The 21,562-nt window shown below is 39.8% G+C and overlaps 1 protein-coding gene across 1 annotated transcript in view; it reads right to left on the bottom strand.

Annotated features, from left to right (window-relative positions):
• The window catches only part of LOC150075780 (cardioacceleratory peptide receptor-like), a 54,821-nt gene that overhangs the window by 28,008 nt on the left and 5,251 nt on the right, over nucleotides 1-21,562 (bottom strand). Inside the window, exon 2 of the mRNA XM_090387460.1 lies at nucleotides 8,823-8,958. Coding sequence (XP_090243586.1) covers nucleotides 8,823-8,958 — 136 coding nt within the window. The remainder of the gene's footprint in view (nucleotides 1-8,822; nucleotides 8,959-21,562) is intronic.

Raw genomic sequence — 21,562 nt, 5'->3', positions numbered from 1 at the left:
TACAGAGAAGGTCAACTAGATTGGTGTTTTGTTGTTGTAGGGTGTTAAGCGGATCTGCAACTTAGGCCATAATTGCGCCGTTTATAATATGTCTTTAAATTGCAGGTATTCTGTGGTCATTTTGTTGTTTGCTGGACGAAAAACCTGAGTTGCTGAGAAAAATAAACCCCATGTTCCATCCGGGGTGAAGAGCACGGCGTTTCTAGTAACTGTGCTACTCAAGAGGACAGACTGATGAAGGGCACTCTGCATCAGCACTATGAGGAATAAGTAGAATACGTGGTCTGCAGAGCTTAGCAATTAGATACCTTGGGGGAAATTTGATTAAATTGTATAAGTTCAAATTTATGGACATAACAGATGTGAGCAGATGAGTTGGTTCTCGAGTGGTTCTAATATGAAGGGTTTTTAAAAATATACTAATAGATGGCAGTCGGTGTTCTCCCAGAAAGGTTACTGGAGAGTAACTCCTTGAGGATAACCAACAGTCAGCGAATATATTCCACCTTTCAGAAATTGTACTCTTCTTCGATCGCGTTTTTGGTGCCAGGGATTAACTGGCTGTAAAAATATTTGCTCTTTGAATGATGGGAAATTCTTCGGGCATAAAACGAAATCAATCATGCAAAGAACCTTGCCCATCTCAGAAAGAGATATCCAAAAAAGCTAATCTTATTAGAAAAGAAGTTTGTTCTGCTTCCATTAGCGAGAGATTTTTATCTCAGAAGACCAACACTAATGTAACAGCATTAGGCCTTAATTTCAGCATTGTTCCAACTAAATTACCTTTTTTGCAATGCACAGTAAGTCTAAAAGAGATTTCTGGAGCTAATTACGGATCATACAACCAAAGCACCCTTAAATTGCAATGGGCAAACATTAAAATACGAGCAGGAAGAACAACATTAAAAAGGAAAGATGGAAAGTGCCAAAGCTCTTCGGTATTGATAGTAACTACCAAAATCCCCGATTTATACACGACAAACAACCCTTTCCAATCTGGACTGCAGTTAATAGGAAGAGGATGGAGGAATGTTAAAACTCCACACAAAAACAACTACAAATAAAAATCTCTGGAACTGAAATTTTTACTTAATCGGTATAAATTATTGAAACACCTTTTTCTTTTAATCTATAATTCAAGGTTATACTCGTATTAGGGAAATTACAATTGAATGGAAATCGGTGTGTTCATTAGTACTTGTAACAGTCTCTCAGTGAAGATCAGATTGAAGATTTCAACACAAGGAAAATTCTTTTAATATCTTTGAATTTTATCTTTGGAAGACTTTTTGACAGTTGATCCTAGTGACGCAACCCAGATGCACTATAGAACTTCTTTTCAGCAATTGTCACGCAGTGTCGTCTCGGCACTACGAAAGAAGTTTCAGGAGATATGAACCATTACAAAAAAGAGCTGGCCAAGGTCACCCGAGGGCTATCAACCAGAAGAGACCACCATCTGACTGTAACAGCAAGACGGAACCGTACGATGGCCTGTCATTAAACGTCTCTTGAGGTTGTACGGCCACAGGTGAAACCAAATGGACTGTATTAAGAAGGCTCAGTTCAAGGGAACTCTACTCAAGGAAGCCAGTGGTCTGTATCCCATTAACTACAAACCACCGCAGAGCTCATCGAAACTGGTGCCATGGTCATGTTCTTGGAGACCTCACAAATGGGATACAGTTCTGTTCTCCGATGGGTCCCGTTTTAGCCTACAAACAGATTCTAGAATTTATTTCATCTGGAGACAACGAGGAATACGGTACCATACATCCAACATCAGAGAAAGGGTCACTTATGGAGGCGGTGTTCTCGTCTGGAGCGGAATAATGATTAACGGCCGCACCCTTTTTCATATTTTTGAGTCGGGGGTACCATAACTATAAAGAGGTATCGAGAAGAGATCCTCGAACTCTGTGTGTGACGTTTTAGGTCGCGATTGGTCTAGATTTTCTTTCGCACATTCCTCCACCACTTGAGTTCACGCAGAACTCAAGTGGTGGAGGAATATCTTAGATTAAATGAATCGAACATGTGTGAGACGTCGCACTGCAGGCTGACAGCGAATTCCTCGGTCACTTGGTGAGCTAAGGTCAACGTGGTAGACGAATGGGATTTGTTGCACACAGAATCTTATAGACACCCTTGCATTGAGCGTGATTCAACGTTGTTAGGCCTGTTTAGCCGTTGGAGGTAATTCCTGGGATTCGAATAATATTTTCCAGTTTTTAAGATAATTATTGGGTGCTTCCAAGAAAGAATATTGGTAAATATTTTCCAGAAAAATATGGTGCAGATTGTCAAAGGTCAAAGCTAATTTTATTTAGTATACTTATTACATTTATTTAATAATTAATTATATAATTTTATTTCTAGCTGTAACAGCAGATGGAGCTAATTTACGTGCATTGTACATTACTGATCTTTCTAACTGCCAATCCCCAGTCTGTTTGTCTTTAAGTTGTGCACAGAAGGGACAATGCCTCTGCGTGTGCCCCAATCGAAAACCCCTTCCATTTACCGTCTAAAATCAAATTTGAGCTTGCACAATCTTTGGTTGCCATGCAACAACTAATTAAAATCGTGGAGCGCAAGGCTTACCACTGTGCGCGTGCTGCAGAGCTGTTCGAAAGTAGAGATTTTCAAATATTGCAACGTGATATTTGTAGCTTCTCCGATGCCAACTACCGGTCTCTTTCCACCTCATCGAAGTCACTGATCAATGCAGGTATCCCTCCCACCTCTGTCCTTTGTAATTAATGCAGGAACTCTTCTATGAAACTAAGTAACATCGTGGCAAATGAAAGCCTTGGCTACTCTTTGAACATTCAGTGGAACTGTTCTCCTGTCCTGCACTTAATACCAGGGTTCGCATTGCCTTCGTAAAGTTAAAATCAGAGTCAACAAACACGCAGTTTGAAATCAATTGTAGTGAACTTTCTGAATCGATTGGCATTCGTCCTTTGTCTTCTTAGGACGATGTAACTGCGAGGATAGACCATTAAAATAAAAAAATAAAATGAGAGAAGATTATTTGTAACTAGGAACTTGAACAATCCTGCCGTCTGGTGACATCAAGCTCTGACTATCATCAATATATCAATCGTAAGTAGCTCGTTCGATCAGAGTCTGTTTTTAAAGATATAAACGAAATTCTGGTTGAACCCCCTCGTAATTTTAGAGATTTTATCTTTTGAGAAAATCAGATACAGAACATCATTCTGTAATGATGTTCTGTATGGTGATGAATTAATTGCATGGCGACTAATACTGCACCATTTTCTCCTAAGTTCCTTGTTGAAAAGGCCTAAGTTTAACTCCTATTTGGAGTTGAACTTAGTCCATCAATTGTGAAGAAGAACAACATGGTCTATTCCTGTCAAAAATACAATTTTCATGCTCTATGTCAGCACCAGTGCCAATGATCTTTTTTTTTCATACATTTGGGGAACAACTCGCCAGAACATTCAGAACTAATTAAGGACACTCCCTCGCAAACTCACTCCACTCCTTATCACACACGTTGAGTCTCATACACTTGGTTTTTTTTTAGTGATATGGCCACTAATCTTCCGAACGTGCAGCCCCTTTCTTCTAAACTAGTCCGAACACTTGCACAACTACTCAGCAACCATTAACAACTACAAATCTTCCATACTTTCGTCCATTTTATAAATTATCGTCTCGAGATGGATCCAGAAATTTTTTCTTGGGGTGATGCACAAGTTCTCATGTCAGTTATGATAATCTAGCCTGCCGTTTCTATGATGTTGTTTCTAATTCCGATTTGGGGGAACGTGCCCACGTGCCCTTCCCCAAAAACCCTTCCATGGACCAATTCAAAGGACCAATGCATTCTCAATATTGATATTAAAACTACTTATTTTTGAAAGCTTGGTTTTTATTAATTACCTTCTTAAAGGACCGGCGCTATTGATTTTGTATTTGTTTAAAATTTATTGTATGCACTTCTGGTTGTCGAGAAAGTTGCTTCTAACGATAATGATCATCATTTATTACCTTATGCATTATGGTATGTGGAAAGGCAATTACTTCACATAGATGAGGTCACGTGGGTTACCATTTTACAATATTAATGTAGAGAGAGAGAGAGAGAGAGAGAAAGAGAGAACATTAAACAAATTTAATTAAGCTTTAAGATGGCGAAATAAATATCCAGTTCTAAATTACCACAGTTAATATAAAAGCGCACGCGAAGCAAGGATGAGTTACATTTAGTGTTGGATTATTCTGAATCTTAATTAGACGTAAGTGTAATATTGCCCTCAGATCTCTGCGTTCACATTCAAATTCGGGGACAAAAGTGGCTTCATAAAGAATAAGTAAAATTAACACATAATGGCAAAGGGATGTGTCATCACTGACCGTTATGGGATGGCTCGTTATGTAATGTGTAGGACATTGACCTGGACAGCAAGCCTTCTCAAGCAAAGGACATCACCAAAATGGTAATCCTCATTTGCAGTTATTGTTAGTCATCTTTCCCAGGATATATTCTAAAAATCGGTGGCACATTCCGTGAACAGATAATCATTTCTGGAGAAGTCTAGTAATTCTTTCATTCATCAAGCGTAAGCTGAAATCGCTCTCAATAATCAATGATGAAATATGTAAAACAGGAGCATTACATCGAAGCAAGGAATGTTTGGAAACTGTTTACATATCTGGTCAATGATTATTGTTAGAATAATATACATGAATCGAGTGGCCACTTTATCAGGTGCGGCGAATACGTGCCCTCCTAGCCTTTCGAAAACACCGTTGTGACATAGACCCAACAGGAACCAGCATACCAAAGAGTGGGATGCTGGTTCGTGTTGATTTCACACAGTTTTGGCAAATTGGACTGTTGCGGATATGTACTTCAAAGAATTCATGCCACTTCATTCTAGGTGCTCTAATGGATTGAGTCTGATGATTAAGTACGCCACAGCAGTACGTGGAATTAAACTTCATGTCACTGGTGCCAATTCTACATAATTGTGGCCTTGTGACATGGCACGTTGCCCTCTTGGAGGAACCCATTCGCAGGTGGAAACAATGCACCAAGTCAAAACAGTTTCCAGATATCTAAGGCATCTCAAATCTGTCAGATTTTGTTTTCTGCGTTCAATTTCTAAATAACCTGGCATCGAAATGTTGCTCAATTGCTATCGAGGGAAAAATGTGCACTCATTACACTATTAGAGCACCACTATCACTAACCTCCGTTGTTGACACCCGGCAGGATGGATCCATGGACTCATGCTGTTTTGGTCATTTCTGGTCTCTCAATCCCGACACGCTCCATTTCATGAAAATGGTAGATGTGCCTAATAAATTGGTCATTTAGTGTAGGTATAATAGCGTACCTCGATTATTTAACGCAGTATGGATTTTATAATCTGTTTTGGGACGTTCCCACCAGAGCACAATAAATTAAAGCCGAACCTCAAAATTATCAAAAATTTTCTAAGCACGCGCAAATTGAGTTCCACTCACGCAATTCTATTTCTACTTTTGCCTGAGGGGGGGAGGGGTCCGACCGCTGCCAAAGGGGGTGTGCGTCTGAATTACGATCGCAACTTCTCCGTCGTTAACGTCATCATCTGAAGATTGCCATTTGAAGTGTCATTTAGCAGCGCGTGTAATCTCATCAGAATAATATCCACGCACGAGTGACGTGTCCCCCGCTCACTAATTAATTTGGGTCGAGACGTTGCGTAGAAATATTCTTATTTTACGTTTGGAATGAGAAGTCGCCTGGCAAATTGCCCGCTGTCGTCTGCGTTAGTTTGCCTGACAACGGGGAGGGATTTGTTGCGGGTTGCGCCGGTAGCAAAGGTCGTGCATCTAGCCAGACAGGATGATTTTGACTTCCAAGCAAAAATAGTGCGTTTAATTACTGGCTCGGTTGAAACTTCGTGTGTCGGCTGCCATCTTTCGCACATTCCCCGACTCCGTTCTTTTTCCCGAAGATGGAAGATGCAATACGGAGGCAAACGGGCGAGAAAGATGAGCGAATTCAGCCTTGGAGGCGAATTCTGTCACATTTTTAAGTTGTGCAGTCTCTTAGCTAGTTATTTATGAGCATGCGTGTTTCCGTTAAAATCTTAATCAGAATTCGCTCTGCCCTGCAGCTGATTCACGTGACAAATTGGACAACACCCCTTCAAGCGTTGTCTTCCATAAAAGATGCCAATTTATTCCTTAAGAGCGATAAATATTTAATCTAACGCCTTCAAGAATTCTTCAGCAACTCATAGTTGAGTCTTCTTGCAAGGGGTTGATGAGCTAAATGTGTTGCAAACGCATCCTCGAGAGATAAATTTTATAGAGGTCCGTCGGTTGGCCTCAAAAGACCTACTTTCCCATCACTGAGGCTACCTAATGAACGCTAGTCTCAGGTGTGTGACTAGTATTGAACAAACAATCTGATCCTCTGGTGTAGCGAAAGCTGGCCGTAATCTTGTACTCCTCAGTCATTTATCAACCACGAGTTCGCCATCATCTTAATTGTGCCGCTGGTGAAAGTTGGCTACTCCGTCAGCAAACTGCTGACGACCTAACGGATGATGCTATAAAAGTTAATATACAAGGTGCGCTGATGAAGGGACCGTGTCCAATCAGGTGTCAAATTTGTTTACGTTTCTGGTCAACGTAAGTCGCTAAAGCATTCTCGTTTATCTTTCTGATGATCTAGATGAGCTCATTGTCTTGGCTTAGGATGCAATATATTCTTTGAAGGAGAGGACAACGTTATCTCTTTTTCAAAGAAAGGTTAATGCCCTCGAAGAAGGAACAGTTAAGAATTTAGTGTATCTGATTGGGTCTATTTAGAGCCTTAATATAGTATAAGATTTCATTTAAAGTAAAATTTTTATTTCGGTTTTCAGTATTATTAAAAAACTGAAATCATATTCTGTTTTTGCCTTCCAGGACGTTTCTTTTTAAAAGAGGAGTATGGTGAATCTACGTTTCCATACAGCGCAGTTCACAGGTGGTTTAAAATGTTTAAAGATGGACGTGATTGAATCACGACAAAGGGCAGTCCTGGAGCTCCAACAATTGTCACCACAGAAACCATAAAGACTGCTTCGTGAGAGAAGATCGTTGTATAGCAGTAAGGAAACTAGCGAAGATGTTGAGAATATCAGTAGGAAGGGCACGGTATTCTCCATGACCATTTGCATGTGACACGTGTTTTTGCACGCTGGGTTCAAAGACTACTCACACCTGAGGAACAGCAAGTTCGCAGTGGAAGTTTGTTAGGAGCTGGAATGGATGGTTAATGAAGATGGTGAGGTTCTTCAAAAGTTAAAGTCTGGATTAAAGTTAAAGAACGAGCTGTGAGGAAAACATTTCCAGTCGTCAGGTTGTTAGAAGTTGTAAAGACATCGGAGGCGATTCTCAAACGCAAGTCAAAAAATGGCTTCCACCATGTTTTTGAAGAGTAGCAGAAACCATTGGAGTAATTGCATTTCATCAAATGGAGACTACTTTGAAAAGAATCATGAAAATATGGATGATTAGTAAAGGTTTGTTGTGAAAAAAAATATAATCATTCTGTATTGAACAGCCCTCGTACATTGCTCTACTATTAATATCCGGACACCCTTCGGTTGACAGGATAATCACCTCCCTGTCCCTGCTAGCAAAATTCCTATATATCATTGACAAGACTTCATGACCTGCCCTGGCAGCCAGTCCGCACTGCTCAGCCCTCGTGAGTAACACAGTTGATAGAATTGTCGTCCTCTGCACACCGAGTATTAAAGACCTGAGATCGAGTCCCGTCGATGTTGTGAGGAATTTTTATGGGCCTTTTTCACAGCGTGACTAAGTTAGTCGGTCAGTTGAACGCAGGTCGACGTTATCGACCTGCGTTCAGTGCACACGAGCCCTACATGAGACGATTTGGACACAATATGCTTTACCAACGGTCGCGGAGACTTCCTGAAGTCAGTAATTACCGCTGTGGGCGTCTCCCTTGGTGTAAGGCCCGCTGTTCTTGGACCGTAGATCAACGTACAGCTGTGCTTTGCAGTGACAAGTCACGTTACATGGTCTACCAGTCTGATGATTGTGCCTTGGTATGGCGCGGAGAAATCTACCTGCCGAACTGTATCGTCTCGATAATGAAGTTTGGCAGAGGCAGCGTGATGGTAACCGGCTCTATTTCATGGTTTGGCCTGGGACTGTTGATTGTTTTGGACAAAACCATGGATTCTGAGGTCTATCTAGACGTCCTGGACAATAATGCGTTTCCTACGTTTGACGGCCTCTGTCGCCGAGTGGTCAGGAGCGGGAGTGCAGCAGCACACACTCTTTGAGTAGACCACGGTTCAAGCCCTTGACAGACTGTTAAATACGATCGATTTGCCAACCCGCACTAGACCAGCGTGGCAGATTATGGTCCCTCAACCGGAATTGTTGAGAAGACTTCCATCCTGCAGTGGATCGATAATAGTTGCAATTTTTACGTTGTAGCAACACTTCAGGAAAAGCCCATAGCTGCATCAGCAGGACAACGTTCCATGTCAGACTACTCACGTTGACGGATTGGCTCGAGGACATTAGCATCAGACTGGCTGGCCCACAACTCTGACTGAATCCTACAGAGAACCTCCAGGATGAATTGGATTGTCGAGTGCGTGTGCGCAGAGACTGCCCAAAAAGAAGAGATGGGCAGTCTCTTCTTTTTAAAAGAAATTAATGGTAAAGCAGTTTATGTCAAGAAGGCGTATCTCGGAAATACACTCCAGCATAATCACAAATCAAATCAAATCTTAAATTGTACAAATTATTGGCTTTACCCGCTATTGCAAGATGCATTATGAAGAAATTCATCCTGGACTTCCGATTCTTGGACAGCACCAGTGCCACAAGGACTGCGCTGTTGCCCACAATGATCATGGTGAACAAAATCCACAAGAAAGTTAACTGCTCCGTCTGGAATTTAAAAAATAAAAATTATTTAGGTCTAATAATTTGTTATAAAGTGTTATAATTTATTTCCAGAAAAACATTTGATCCTTTGAGTGCAGCTGGCGTTGTAACGCTAAGTTTTATTATAAATAAATAAATGTAATTTACCAAATATGTTTATTTAAAACAAAACGAGGTTAAAAATGTATTTTTAAATGATCTCTTTATATAAAATAAATCATTGGGGCGAATTTAGTAGAAAATATTGAAAGGTAAAAACGTAAAGAAAATATAAGTTAAAAGAGTTCTTTTATTTCTCTTTTATCAGATTGTTATAATTACTTCAGATTTGTCGAGTCAGGTTTGATTTGAACAATTACCTGTGAATTCCTTGGAAAAGTGCTCAGAATTCAAATGTGTGTGTGCCTTTTCGCAGGCTTTGGAGTTCTCTGAAAAAGGACCCGATCTTCATTACCTTTCCTGTCTTGTGGTTTCTGTGTCAATAAGTTTATTCTATCTTATCAACCCTGAACCATAGCGCACGACTCCACCAATTTCCAATCGTCAAAACAGTCAAAAAAGAAGCGCCAATCATCTTCATTTATTTCCGTTTCTACTGGTTTCTGTATCAGTTCTAGCTTCTCAAACCTCAGTCTCTTCATTTCGCCTTCTGGTTTCCCAGCCCTCAGACAATCCATCCTGGTAGAAAACAATGTACTTCGATGGACTTATCCTGCAACTACCAATCCTAGCCACTTGAAAAACATGGACTTCAAAAGACTTCTCCCAAAAACGCATTTTAAAAGTTTTTCTTTACATCTTGTCTTCATACTAACGGCTTTTCAGGTATCATTGTGGTTGGGGTCCATGCCGTGTAGAAAATGAGGTGATTCGAATCCCATCACAGGAAGAAGTCTGTGGGTGGGCTTTCCATCCTTCACCGGGTAGAAAAGACCTGCGTCTGAGTCCAGTCGATGAAGTGAGGGATTTTTGTGGGCCTTTCTTTTTCTAAGATGGTGCCTTTAAAGAATTCACTTAAATTTGTGATGTTTTGTTGTTGTTGTAAGTTGTACGATGCTTTAAGAAAGTTGAAGACTGCAGCGAATTTCTTTGTTACATAAACACCCTTCCAGAAGGGTGTAAAAGATGCAGAGGAGTGTTTTCCTGTTCTCCAGTAAACTGAGACATTTCTCCCACTTAACTATTACTCTAAAAAAGAAAATCTGCAGCAACAGTCGACAAAGAGCTTCTACTTTCCAATCCGCATCTTAAACTTCAAACTATGATGTAAGGCGCTCATTAGGAATGTTACAAAGCCTAAATTAACGTGGGCACACAACTTATTTTTTAGTTGTTCAAGTATGATGGATGTGGCTCATAGCAACGTAACAAGAAAACTTGTTGTCAGTGCTGTTTGAATTACATCGCAGACAGTGCCAGAATCTTGTCTGCGAATGCTGAAAGTTTATTTGTTATTTGGCTGAAAGCAAATATTTCGAGGTAATATTCGTAGATTTATTAGATTTTAATTTAATTTTACCATTAATAGCGATTTTCTTCATTTGACAATAAATTAACATGAAAAATGGTTATTGGTTCTAACTTGCATGTCTCAACAGGAAGGATTTTCTCAAATAGAGGAGTACTTAAGTCCTTAAGGAGGTCTTAAACAAATAAAACTAATCTAATAATTAAAACGGTGTACATCTACAGATCCGTTTGTTGGATTGCATCTGAAAAATCCAAATTCTTTTAATAATTGGCAGCTGGAGAACAGCAAATAAAGGCCCGTGTTGCCTCAATCGCATTGATATTAAATTTAACAAGGGAGTATATAATAGTAATAATTGTTATTATTATTAATATAATCTTATTTATGGCTGATTGAGACACCGAAAACCTAAAAAGTCAACCCGACACTGACACATTTCTTAGAAGCAACCATGGCAAAATGGAGGACCACCATCAAGATCGAGAATATCACGACCAGACCGATATTCAACAGAAGAGGAATCTTCCAGGGATATGCCCTGAGCCTATTATGGTTGTCTTGCACTCAATCCACTGTCCACCCTGCTCAATAACCTCTCTCACCTGATGTACATGGATGACATCAAACTCTATGCAACAACTTAGAATGAACTTCAACAGCTACTCCGGATCAACGAAGAGTTCAGCACTGACATCAGGATGCAATTTGGCCATACAAATGCAAGACCCATGGATTGTATCAAGGACATCCAGTCGGATGAAACTACAAGCTGAAGACCGATGAAAACATTGAAGCCATGAATGATAAAGAGAGACATACAAATATCTGGGTATGATACAGGCCCACCAGTAAAAGCACAAGGAGATCAGGGCTCGCCTTACTGAGAAATAGTAGTAGAGACTGAAAAGCTTGCTAAAATCAAAGCTGAATTACGGGAACATTGTCACACTCATAAACACTTACATAGCCCAGTACTAACAGACTCTTTCGGGATCATAGATTGGACCAACACTGAGCTGGACGAGATTATGGGATTGGCCAGAATAATGATGACCAAAAACCGCCAACACCACTCGATGTTGGCCAACGAGAGACCAACCATAGCCGGAAAGAAGGAGTGAAGGGTTTCACAGGGGTTTATCAGAGCAGAAGGCGATTAAGGAACTGCAGGATTACTTCCAGGAAAACACAGCACCAATCTGTCAAGCCATAGCAAACATAGAACAATGGCAAAGGACATAAACTTTAGGTGACTCCACTTACAGAAACAGATGAAACAAAGACAGAAAGACGAGGAAGAAGGCACTCCATAGCAGACACTACAATGACCTCAAAATTCAAATTATTATATTAGGTCTACCCGTAATTTCTTACATAAAAAATTGCAGTCATTATCAACCCACTGCAGGATGGAAACCTCCTCAACAATTTAGGTCTATATATTATGTTTGTTAATTGCGTGTGTTCTGAGGTCGATTTTCTGTTTGTTGGACGAAAAACCCGAGTTTCCAGGAGAAAAACCCCAAGAAGCTATGGGAGAGGTGTTGTCGCGAAGTATAGTAGGAGAGTTCCTCGACCAAAAGTAACAATAAATTATTAATAGTAACTGGATGCAACGAAGCAGCCCATGCATTTGGCACCAGAACTCGTCATGGATTGGAAAAAAAATCCCATAAAGAAGAAAAAGTTTTTATTTTATATAATAACAAAATGTAAGGTAAAATAAATAAGTAATAAATTATTCTATCCATAACAGTAATTTTAATCCATCCATAAAAGTAATTTTATGGATGGGTCTCGCAAATGTCCAGATCGATGTAATTTTAGTTAAATATAAATATTTCAAAAATTCTTTCCCCGTTAACAGTAACTTGGATGTTATTCCCGAATTTCTTCTTCGTAATTGTCATGTGGACCGGCCACTCGTGTACTTGTAGAGGGAGGATTTAAACGAACTCAAAATTTCTTCTGTTTGCAGGCGAATCATATTTTTTATCATAAATTTTACAAGGAATAGAATTCTCAATTTTCAAAACATGGGCGGAAAAAATCCTTCACACGATGGTTAGTGGTGGTACTGCTGGTACTCAAAGGTGGTATTTGTGCATATGTCCGTTCTGATATTCCCTGTCAGAGACTTGGCAATTTGGAATCTCCTCTCTTCGATCTTCTCTGGCTTAAAATCTCTCTACCTCATTGTGTCAAATTCATCTGTTGTCTCTACCGTTCTCCCAACTCCACTAATCACTTGGAGCTCTTTGAATTCCTCTCTTTGCAACTTGACTTTCTCCAGTCCAACTTTCCTAACAGTGAGGTAATTTTCCTTGGTGATTTTAATGTTCACAACTACAGCTGACTTCCGTTTTCTAGTCACACCGACCCAACTGGCCGAGATGCTGAGGCTTTTGCAATAGATTGTTCATTTACCTACAAGAATACAGGACAATCCTAATCATACAGCTAATACGCTGGATCTTTTTCTCATAAACAACCCTTCTAAGTACACGGTCGAAGTGAGAGATCCATTAGGCACTTCAGATCACAACTTGGTGATTGTCTCTTCTCCAATGGAACCTATATCTCATGGCTATTCCCAACCTCGTGTTGGTTGGCATTACAAGAATGCAAAATGGGATGACCTGCGAGACTTCTTTTCTTCTTTTCCTTGGTCTGATTACTGTTTCAAAACTTCTGATGTCAACGTTTGCTCAGATCGTGTCAGTGAAATTATTCTAGCAGGAATGGAATCCTTTATCCCACACTCTACTTTAAAATCTCGTCCTTTATCTAAACCTTGGTTTTCCAATAAATGTGCTAAGGCTGTCCAAGAGAAGAACGTTGCATATCGTAATTGGCTTGTTTCTAATTCTTCAGTTTCATTTTCTGCCTACACCAAAGCTCGCAACAATTGTAAAGCAGTTATTAATCAGTCCAAACTAGAGTTTGAACAGGCTAAGAGTAGAAAACTTGCTTCTTGCCCTAATGGTAGCCAAGCTCTTTCGCTCTCGGCGTTACTTTTCTTCCAAACAGCTGCTCACTCTGTATAAATCGCAAATCCGCCCTGCCATGGAATATTGTTCCCACATCTGGGGTGGTGCCCTCAAAACCTCTCTCAGGCTTCTTGATTCCATTCAGAAGAGGGCAGTTAGGTTAAATAATGACTCCTCTCTTTAAAAGAGTCCCTTCACTCGCTGTCTGATTGACGTACTGTTTCTGCTGCATGCCTCTTCTACAGATACTTCCATGGGCACTGTTCTTCTGAATTGGCTTCTATAATTCCCGCTCTCTCTTTCAAAACAGTCCAACCACCCAATATCCATTTGCTGTCCAACTTCAAACTCACAGAACCAACTTTTCATCTTCCTCATTTATTCGTTCAACTGCCGTTTTGTGGAACAACCTTCCTTCATACGTATTTCCTGAAAATTACAGTTTACAGAAGTTCAAGTCCAATGTCAACAAATATCTTCTTTCGTTTTCTCAACTTCCAACCCAAGCACGGTACTGAGCACTATAGGTTCTAATACCTCTCGTGTTTGGGGTTCACATAAAAAAAAAATAGTACTCATTATCAACATACCTTTTCCTTTAATGTTTGGTGCCTTGTCTTGGGGAACAACCTTCATCATCATCAGCCATGTTCAATCCACTGCAGGATGAAGGCCTCTCCAGCAACTTTCCAGTTCCTTCTCTTTTGTGCTATGGCCATCCATTTACCACCCACGAACTCGTGAATTTCATCTATCCATCTCCGTCGTTGTCTTCCAGGTTTTCTTTTAGCTCCTCTTCGGTACCATTCTGTGATTCTTCTCTCTGTAGGTTTCAGCTTCTCTTCCATTCTTTTGGTGAGTGCCCAAGTTTCACTTCCATAAGTCGTGGGGAGGGATTATACATTGATTCATTATAGGAACAACCTTACTAGTCATTTTAGTACCAGAAAGGGTCTCAGGAATGATATATTTGTTCTGGAACAATCCGTGAGAACTATTGGAAGATATAAAAGTCGGAACAGGACATGGTTTATGCAAGAAGGTGCACCAACCCACTAAATCAGGACAATCCGAGAAAAACAGGACATGTATTCACCTTTGATGAAAGAGGTACAACATCTACGCATAGTTTTTACTTGCTACATCATTACCACAACAGATAATGGAGACTGCCATTTAAGATAATTGTTTTTCATTATCTCGCTAATTATATTAAGACTGACATACCGAAGACAACGAGAGGCTTATTTTTAACGAGGTTGATTAGCTGTTCGCTGACATTACACTAACAGATCTCGCTCTCTGATAAGCCCTTCTAAATACCTCAATCAAATTTCCCCGTCCCTTATATACATTACAAAGGGTTTTGCAGCAATTCGAATTAACCGTGATTGCCATCAATTACATCTTACTTCAAGTGTTTCTCAGAAAACAAAGCAACGTAATCTCGCCAGGCTTTCTCTTGGATGATTGCAATATTTCTTTGTCTCAGATTAATGTGGTTTCGGCCTTTATAAACGAAGAGATTATGACTGGACACAGCGGGTCTCAAATTGTGTATTAGAGTTGTAGGAGATCATCGAGGAAAACATCTCTGGTGAAATGAAGACGTCAGGAGAAACAGGGGCGGAGGAATTTAGACTAAATTCTTCTATTCGGAGAATAAATATGCTTCTGTTCTTCAGAAATTATCATGGGACCATGACTATCAACACCAAGATCCATGTGTTTATCACCAAATCAAAGCCAAACTATTCTCTTAACAAGCTGTTACGTTGTTTACCATGGAGTTTTTCTGAAAATACTTTAAGGACTGTAAATGACGTCAAAAAAAAACATTTTTCAAATTGTACACGAATTCACGGTCGCCTGCTTTGAGCAGACAAAAGCACGTTGGCTCTTCTGTCATTGATCATTAAAAATTACTGGATGTTTTCAATTTATCTTCCATTTCTAAAAGATATCTTCAAACTCTTTTCCTTCTTTATTTGGTAATTTGTCTTCTGAGACAAATTCAGATGGAGAATCCGATAATTAGGTGCACCTCTCAGAGAACACCAGAAACACGTCATCAATAATCCGCACGAGATGTGCGCTTTAATATCGATGACGCATAATTGGAAGTGGATTAAACTTTTTATCAGCATCCCGGAATGCATCCATCCTCTCCGCAGTCTGCTGCCGAGAACCGATACTCCCGTAATTAGGACATTTGCGGTCTTAATTCACCGAACCTCATTAAGCTCTCTCAGCAGTTGGCAGATCTGGGGCGACACAGAAAGGAGAGCAGTTCCACTTCCCCTCCCTCCGAAAGACCGATGTAAACGATCCACGTGTGAGTTCAGACTGTTGTCCTTCAACAACAGACTGGATTATCTATTGTCAACTTTCTTCAGAGGCAAATAAGGTGCCTTCAAAAATAGTCCTCCTGTTAAACAAACATCTATAAGAATTTCGATAATAAAATTTGGGAGTGAAACAAAAAAAATGTAGGCTGTTGATCCTTGAAGAATATTGATATGGCATTGAATGCTTTTGGAAATCGTACAGGGTTTTAAGTGTTCTGAGTAGCCAACGATGGATCCAGTATTCGATGGTAAGTATTTAAATAAATTTTGGAGTTAACAGGACACATAGGAGGGCTTTGAATGTTTTTGGAAATCGTACAAGGTTTTAAGTGTTCTGTGTAGCCAACGATGGATCCAGTATTCGATGGGAAGAATTAAAAGAGATTTTGGAGTTAACAGGACACATAGGAGGGTTAAGGGAAGATTCACCACAGAAAGTATGATTTACGAGGCTTGGATGATTTGTAAAACAGTAACCATTTCACTATAGGGTCTAAGAAATCAAAATGACGTTGGAAGACAAGGAAAAACTAATGTCTAAGACAACAGCAAGTTTTGTACTGACATTTACTTTTTTAATAGTTGTATTTTTATTCTCCAACTGGCCATCCGTGCGCGAGTTCTTCTCTCTAATGAAGCTCACTTCATGTGGTTTCTTTCTAACAAAAATAAAAGTGTTCCGTTTTAATGAGATCTTCCGTTTTTGCAGTTACCAAACACGTTTCCAGGTCATTCAGTTGTGAATCAGTAAACTGTCTTGAAAGTTAGCTAATAAAGATATCATTTGGAGAACAGCTGCCATGACATTGTCTTATTTTCCCACGAGAGGGATTCGTAATTAAAAGAACGCGATGGGGGAAAAAGCTGCATCAGACAACGTCCCTTATGAATAAATCCACGAGGAAATCCGAGTGTGAAGTAAGATAATTGTGGCAGAGTTTAATATTGAGAGAAAGATTTTCTGTCCTCGCTTACAACTGACTCCAGAAACTTGTTTAATTTGTCCATCTGGGAATTATCTACCTTAGTGAACAACCAAATTGATTTTTGTTCTTTGGGAATGTGCAGGTAAATTAATTAAATACACAGACACACGCACACGCACACGCACACAGGAGGATATTTAATGAAGTTTAAGTTCTACCATATGGTACCTGGAATAATTGGACTAAATTAAAGTTGCATTCCGATTCGGTTCTAAAAATTTGCTTCGGAGTTATTTTGTTCAACGTTTACTGCACGAGACATTTAAACACTTCGGATAATCCAGGGATTACCATCATTGGCAGCGTCAGTTTAAACTTTTTGAACAACCTTCAGTTAGAAATAACTCATGCATGAACCGTGCTTTTGTCGATAAGTTCAAAGAGAACTTAATGACACAAACGCATCGCCCTCGTGGCTTTATAGTTAGTAGGATTGCCAGCCTCCCCACACCGGGTGGAAAAGACCTGAGTTCGAATCCCATCATTGATGGGAGGAATTTTTATGGGGTTTTACCATAGCGTGGCTGAGTTAGTGGTCTCAATCGAGGGTAGCATGGTTTTCTCTCCCGGAAACTCGGGTGTTTCATCCAGCAAACAGAAAATCGACCTCAGAACACACGCAATTAACGGACAATATACAAAAAGAGCAATATGGCCTTAGTCGCCGATGCTCCTAAAATCGAACCACAACAACACTTAATTTCAAATGTCTTTCGAAATGTCCAAAGAGTCAATGAATAATCTTTGGCAGTACTGTTGTTCCTAATAGAGTTGCTGGATCTCCCTCCCAACACCTTGAAAATCATGTACATTTATTTTTCAACTTTTAAGAAAATGCGTCACAGTTTGATGACAACATAAAGGGTGGTTAATGATCGCAACCAGGCTAAGTTGCTTCAAAACCATTTGGAGAGACTGGATCACTTTTTGAAGACTGAAATAACATCAGAGAGAGTTTTTGGCAGATTTAGAATCAATTCGCTCCTTCCACACAGGAATACTTCAACCTATCGTCATTAAAAATAGCTTAAAATGCCTTTCGAAAGGTCCAGATATCCAAAGAGGTGCTGGACCTCCTTCCCAACACCTTGAAAATCATCTATACTTATTTTCCCATTTTTAAGGAAAAGGTGGCAAAGTTTGGTGACAACCTATTGGGTGGTTAATGATCGCAACCAGGCTATGTTGCTTAAAAATCATTTGGACCTTTTGGACCACTTTTTGAAGACCAGAATAACATTAGAGTTTCTGGAAGATGTAGAATAAATTCGCTTCTTCCATCATTATTCCATTTTGAGATACTAACTGAGACGATCTTGCAAGAATGTTTAATAGACCATCACGGTATCCATTGTTCCAACAAAGATTCAAGTTTTAAACGAATATTTAAAACTCAGAGAATCTTCCATTTTAATAACTGCCAAATGAAAAAGAGGAGAGTTCTTTTTCTGAACAATATGCGCAGAATCGTTCGAGTTTATGATAATAACAGAAGTCTTCCAGTAGAGAAAAGAAAAATAGTTGAAAGAAGTTCGCTCCTTTAATTTCTCACTTTCCAGCTTTGCTATCTCTTTAAAGTGCCCATTTCTTTGCGTGTGTGGTAATCTTTGGTGTATCCCTCGATCTGTTTCTCCGCCATATATTTACCTTCCATCTCTCTCTTGGGAAGTACCTTTCTCACGGCTTATTATAGCGAGACCCCATTTTAAAACCTTTCTTCTTCTTCCACAATGTCTCTTTGTCTTTGTACATAAACTTTTTCTTTCGTTTTTTTATTACGAATATCTTCCTTTTCGGGAGACTACATGAAGGTAGTGACAATACGAAAACAGGAACCCCGCGCTGGATATTAATTGAAAATTTTGTTGCTCACGTAAACGGAAGACAGATGGGTTTCCACAACGGACAACAGTTATTGCCTTTTTTTTTCCTGGAATGATTTCCTCCACCAATGGAGAAACAATATCCTTTGTATGTACATGTCAGAATCTGTTTACTTTGCAATAAGCCTGCGGGCGAAGGGGATCTGTGGAGGTTATACAAAGGCTAACCTTGTCAGCGACAAGAAAACTAATATCAAAGCTCGCAGTTACAAAAGGAAAGAATGTGTCAGAAGGAGTTCACTGCTTAGTGGAAAAGAAAAAGAGATTCAAAAATTTTAAAAAGTAAATTCTGGAAAACACGAAGAGATACAAAGAAAACGCTTTCAGAAAATGCAGAATAAAGAATTCTTTCTTATAAAGAAAAGAAATTCATTGGCAAAAACTACAATCGGGCCCATTTTGCATTTTCCAGAGAAGATCCTCCTCTTGGGATACTGACCATGACATCCCATGAGATGGTGCGGTGTCACGTAGGAGTACAGTTAGGAACCATAATGTCTCTAAGCCATTATACGTCCAGAATTAATTACAAAAGGTGCCCGATATCCTCGCGAGTAATAGCCATCATGAGTGAGGATAAGGTATTCCATTAAACTACCCTTTTGGATAGATGGTAGATGCGTATGGCTCTACCATTCTGATTTATTTTCTTTTATAGTTAGAAGCATTATCATATATGCATAAAGGCGTATTGTCTTCACCATGTCCATCAGTATGTCTGTCCATCCGTCTCAAGTAATAACTCGACTCCCGGAAGGTGGATTTTCACGAAAAGGAGACTACCAAATCCTTTAAAAATATTTTTCAAGACACTCCAGATTTCATCGAAATCGGACCAATAGAAATCTTTCAATTATTATTTCCTTTTAAGCTCGTTAGCATATGCGCTTCAATTGTAATTTCGCTCATTTATAACCATCTATTGTGTTTTTGTAATCAGTTCACTAAATACATAAATCATGAATCTACTTGCTTATTATATTAATCGCAGTAGAAACTTTAAACACGAGTCATATTTCAACTGTTATTATTCGTATAACCAGTCTGTCAGGAAAGAATAAGTAAACTTCATTACGAAAGCGTGGACAGTTCACTAGTAATTAGTAATTAAGTAGATAATTAGTTCTTTTCACTTCTGTTGATCACAGAAAAATATAATCTTAAATAAAAAACTTTTTGCGCCTGAAATTAAGGCACTACGTACATTAGCTAACGTGTTTTAGTTTTTCTGTGATCAGTCAGAGCAGATTTTGGCCAGCAAAGGCGCAGGAGCAATAATGGAAAGGCATGAAACGACCGCTCCGAATTGCTACTTTTTTGATTTACATCTGTGGTGAGAACATCAAATCCCCAACTCCCAAATCTCAGATTTCCCTCTCGAACAGATTCTATTGCTCGAATCTCCTCGGAAAACGAGGTCACTCAGATTAAAATCGATAGCAGGAGACAGGTGGAATGTCACTATCTCCATACCGTCAACGTTGCATGGGGGGTTAGGGACCAATCTGTCGATAGGGACGATGCACAAGTTCTGTAGATGTCGACCACATTCTCAATTCAAACTTACAAACTGTCCATCAGAGTCCACCAGAAAAATTCGAAAAGGAAAAACTTTTCTAGCAGTAAAAAAAAGAGAAAGAAAGTTCGTCTGACTTATAGCAAAGTATTTTTAGTTTACTACATAGATGGCTCTCCTAGAAGCAGGATTAAATCCACCGAGTCCAGTCAGCTACCAAAATACACACAGTGTCCAAAAAATACGAACCTTTTAGAATCGAATTGATTCCGAAAAAAAAAAGGTTCATTCTCGTCCAATCATAGCGCAGATGCCACAAAGTTGGAGGACAGGATTCGTTGCCGAAGAGCTTTCTCCAGAATATCCCAAACAATCTCAATAGGAGTGAGATCAGAAGAATATGGAGGCCAAGGAGGATGGTGGAAATCCGTGTCGTTCTCCAACCATTCTTGCACGATTCTGGCAAGACTCTGTTGCGTTGTCATCCATAAAGTGGCCCACGCCTTTGGGCTAAGAGTAACGTTGCAGGGTGCAGTGGATTCGACAAATAGTCCATTGTTTGCGTCTCATACTTCTGCCAATGCGCAGAAGCGCTAATACACCACCTGTCTTAAGCCACGACCCGTTAAGCGCGTGTCGTTGAATATCCTGTTGCGAAATGCGTGTCAAAAGTACTTTCTGTCATTTGACTATTTAATTAGAAACCTTCCGTTGCGCTTAAATAACTCGCGATTGCGCAGCGTTCTGTTAATTACCTTTCCTCCGAGCTTGCGGAACACACTTCGTACATTTTTTTAAACGGGCGGTTGGAAAAATACAGCGTTCTTCTAATCTTTTGTAGTCACCTTTTTCAAGGAAGACAGGAGCGTGTTTACCGAGACAAGTCCTTCCAAAAATAGCACCACCCGAAGAAGCGCTGCATGTACGACGGAAGAAGATGAAGAAATCTTCGCAAGTTAGAAAGTGTTGTCTGAAAAATGGTTTTGTTGTTTAGGGTTTGGGCGGTATTTGTTGCGAGGGGGAGGTGCGTGGGGGAAGAGAAGACAGCACTTTGAAACCATCGAACTGAAGCCAATAAGTTCATCTTGCGATGTAGAAGTGGAGAAGAGCGTGTTAGTGCAACCTCCGCATCAAAAAGAAAGATGTTTTTTCCAGCAATTTCTGTTTCTCCAGATTAAGGAGGAGGGGCAATCTTCGGGGACATTATTCGCGGGGAAATTATCGATTTTGTTGTTAGGGGCCCTCGTCTCCGGATCCTCGACACGTTCGTGGAGCAGTTGATTCGAGGGTGACTTTATTCCATCCACACAGCTCTCTTCATCTTCCCCATCAACTGCTTCTCTTTCGAAGAACAAATATTCAGCCAACATTCGCCCTCTTTCACATTCCGTTAATTTTTATTCTCTTCGATTT

This window comes from Mastigoproctus giganteus, chromosome 13 (genome assembly GCF_048544385.1).
Source record: "Mastigoproctus giganteus isolate SK-2022 chromosome 13, ASM4854438v1, whole genome shotgun sequence".
NCBI lineage: Eukaryota > Metazoa > Arthropoda > Arachnida > Uropygi > Thelyphonidae > Mastigoproctus > Mastigoproctus giganteus.
The sequence above is the reverse complement of the archived record's forward strand: the minus strand, read 5'-3'. Positions and strand labels throughout refer to the sequence as shown.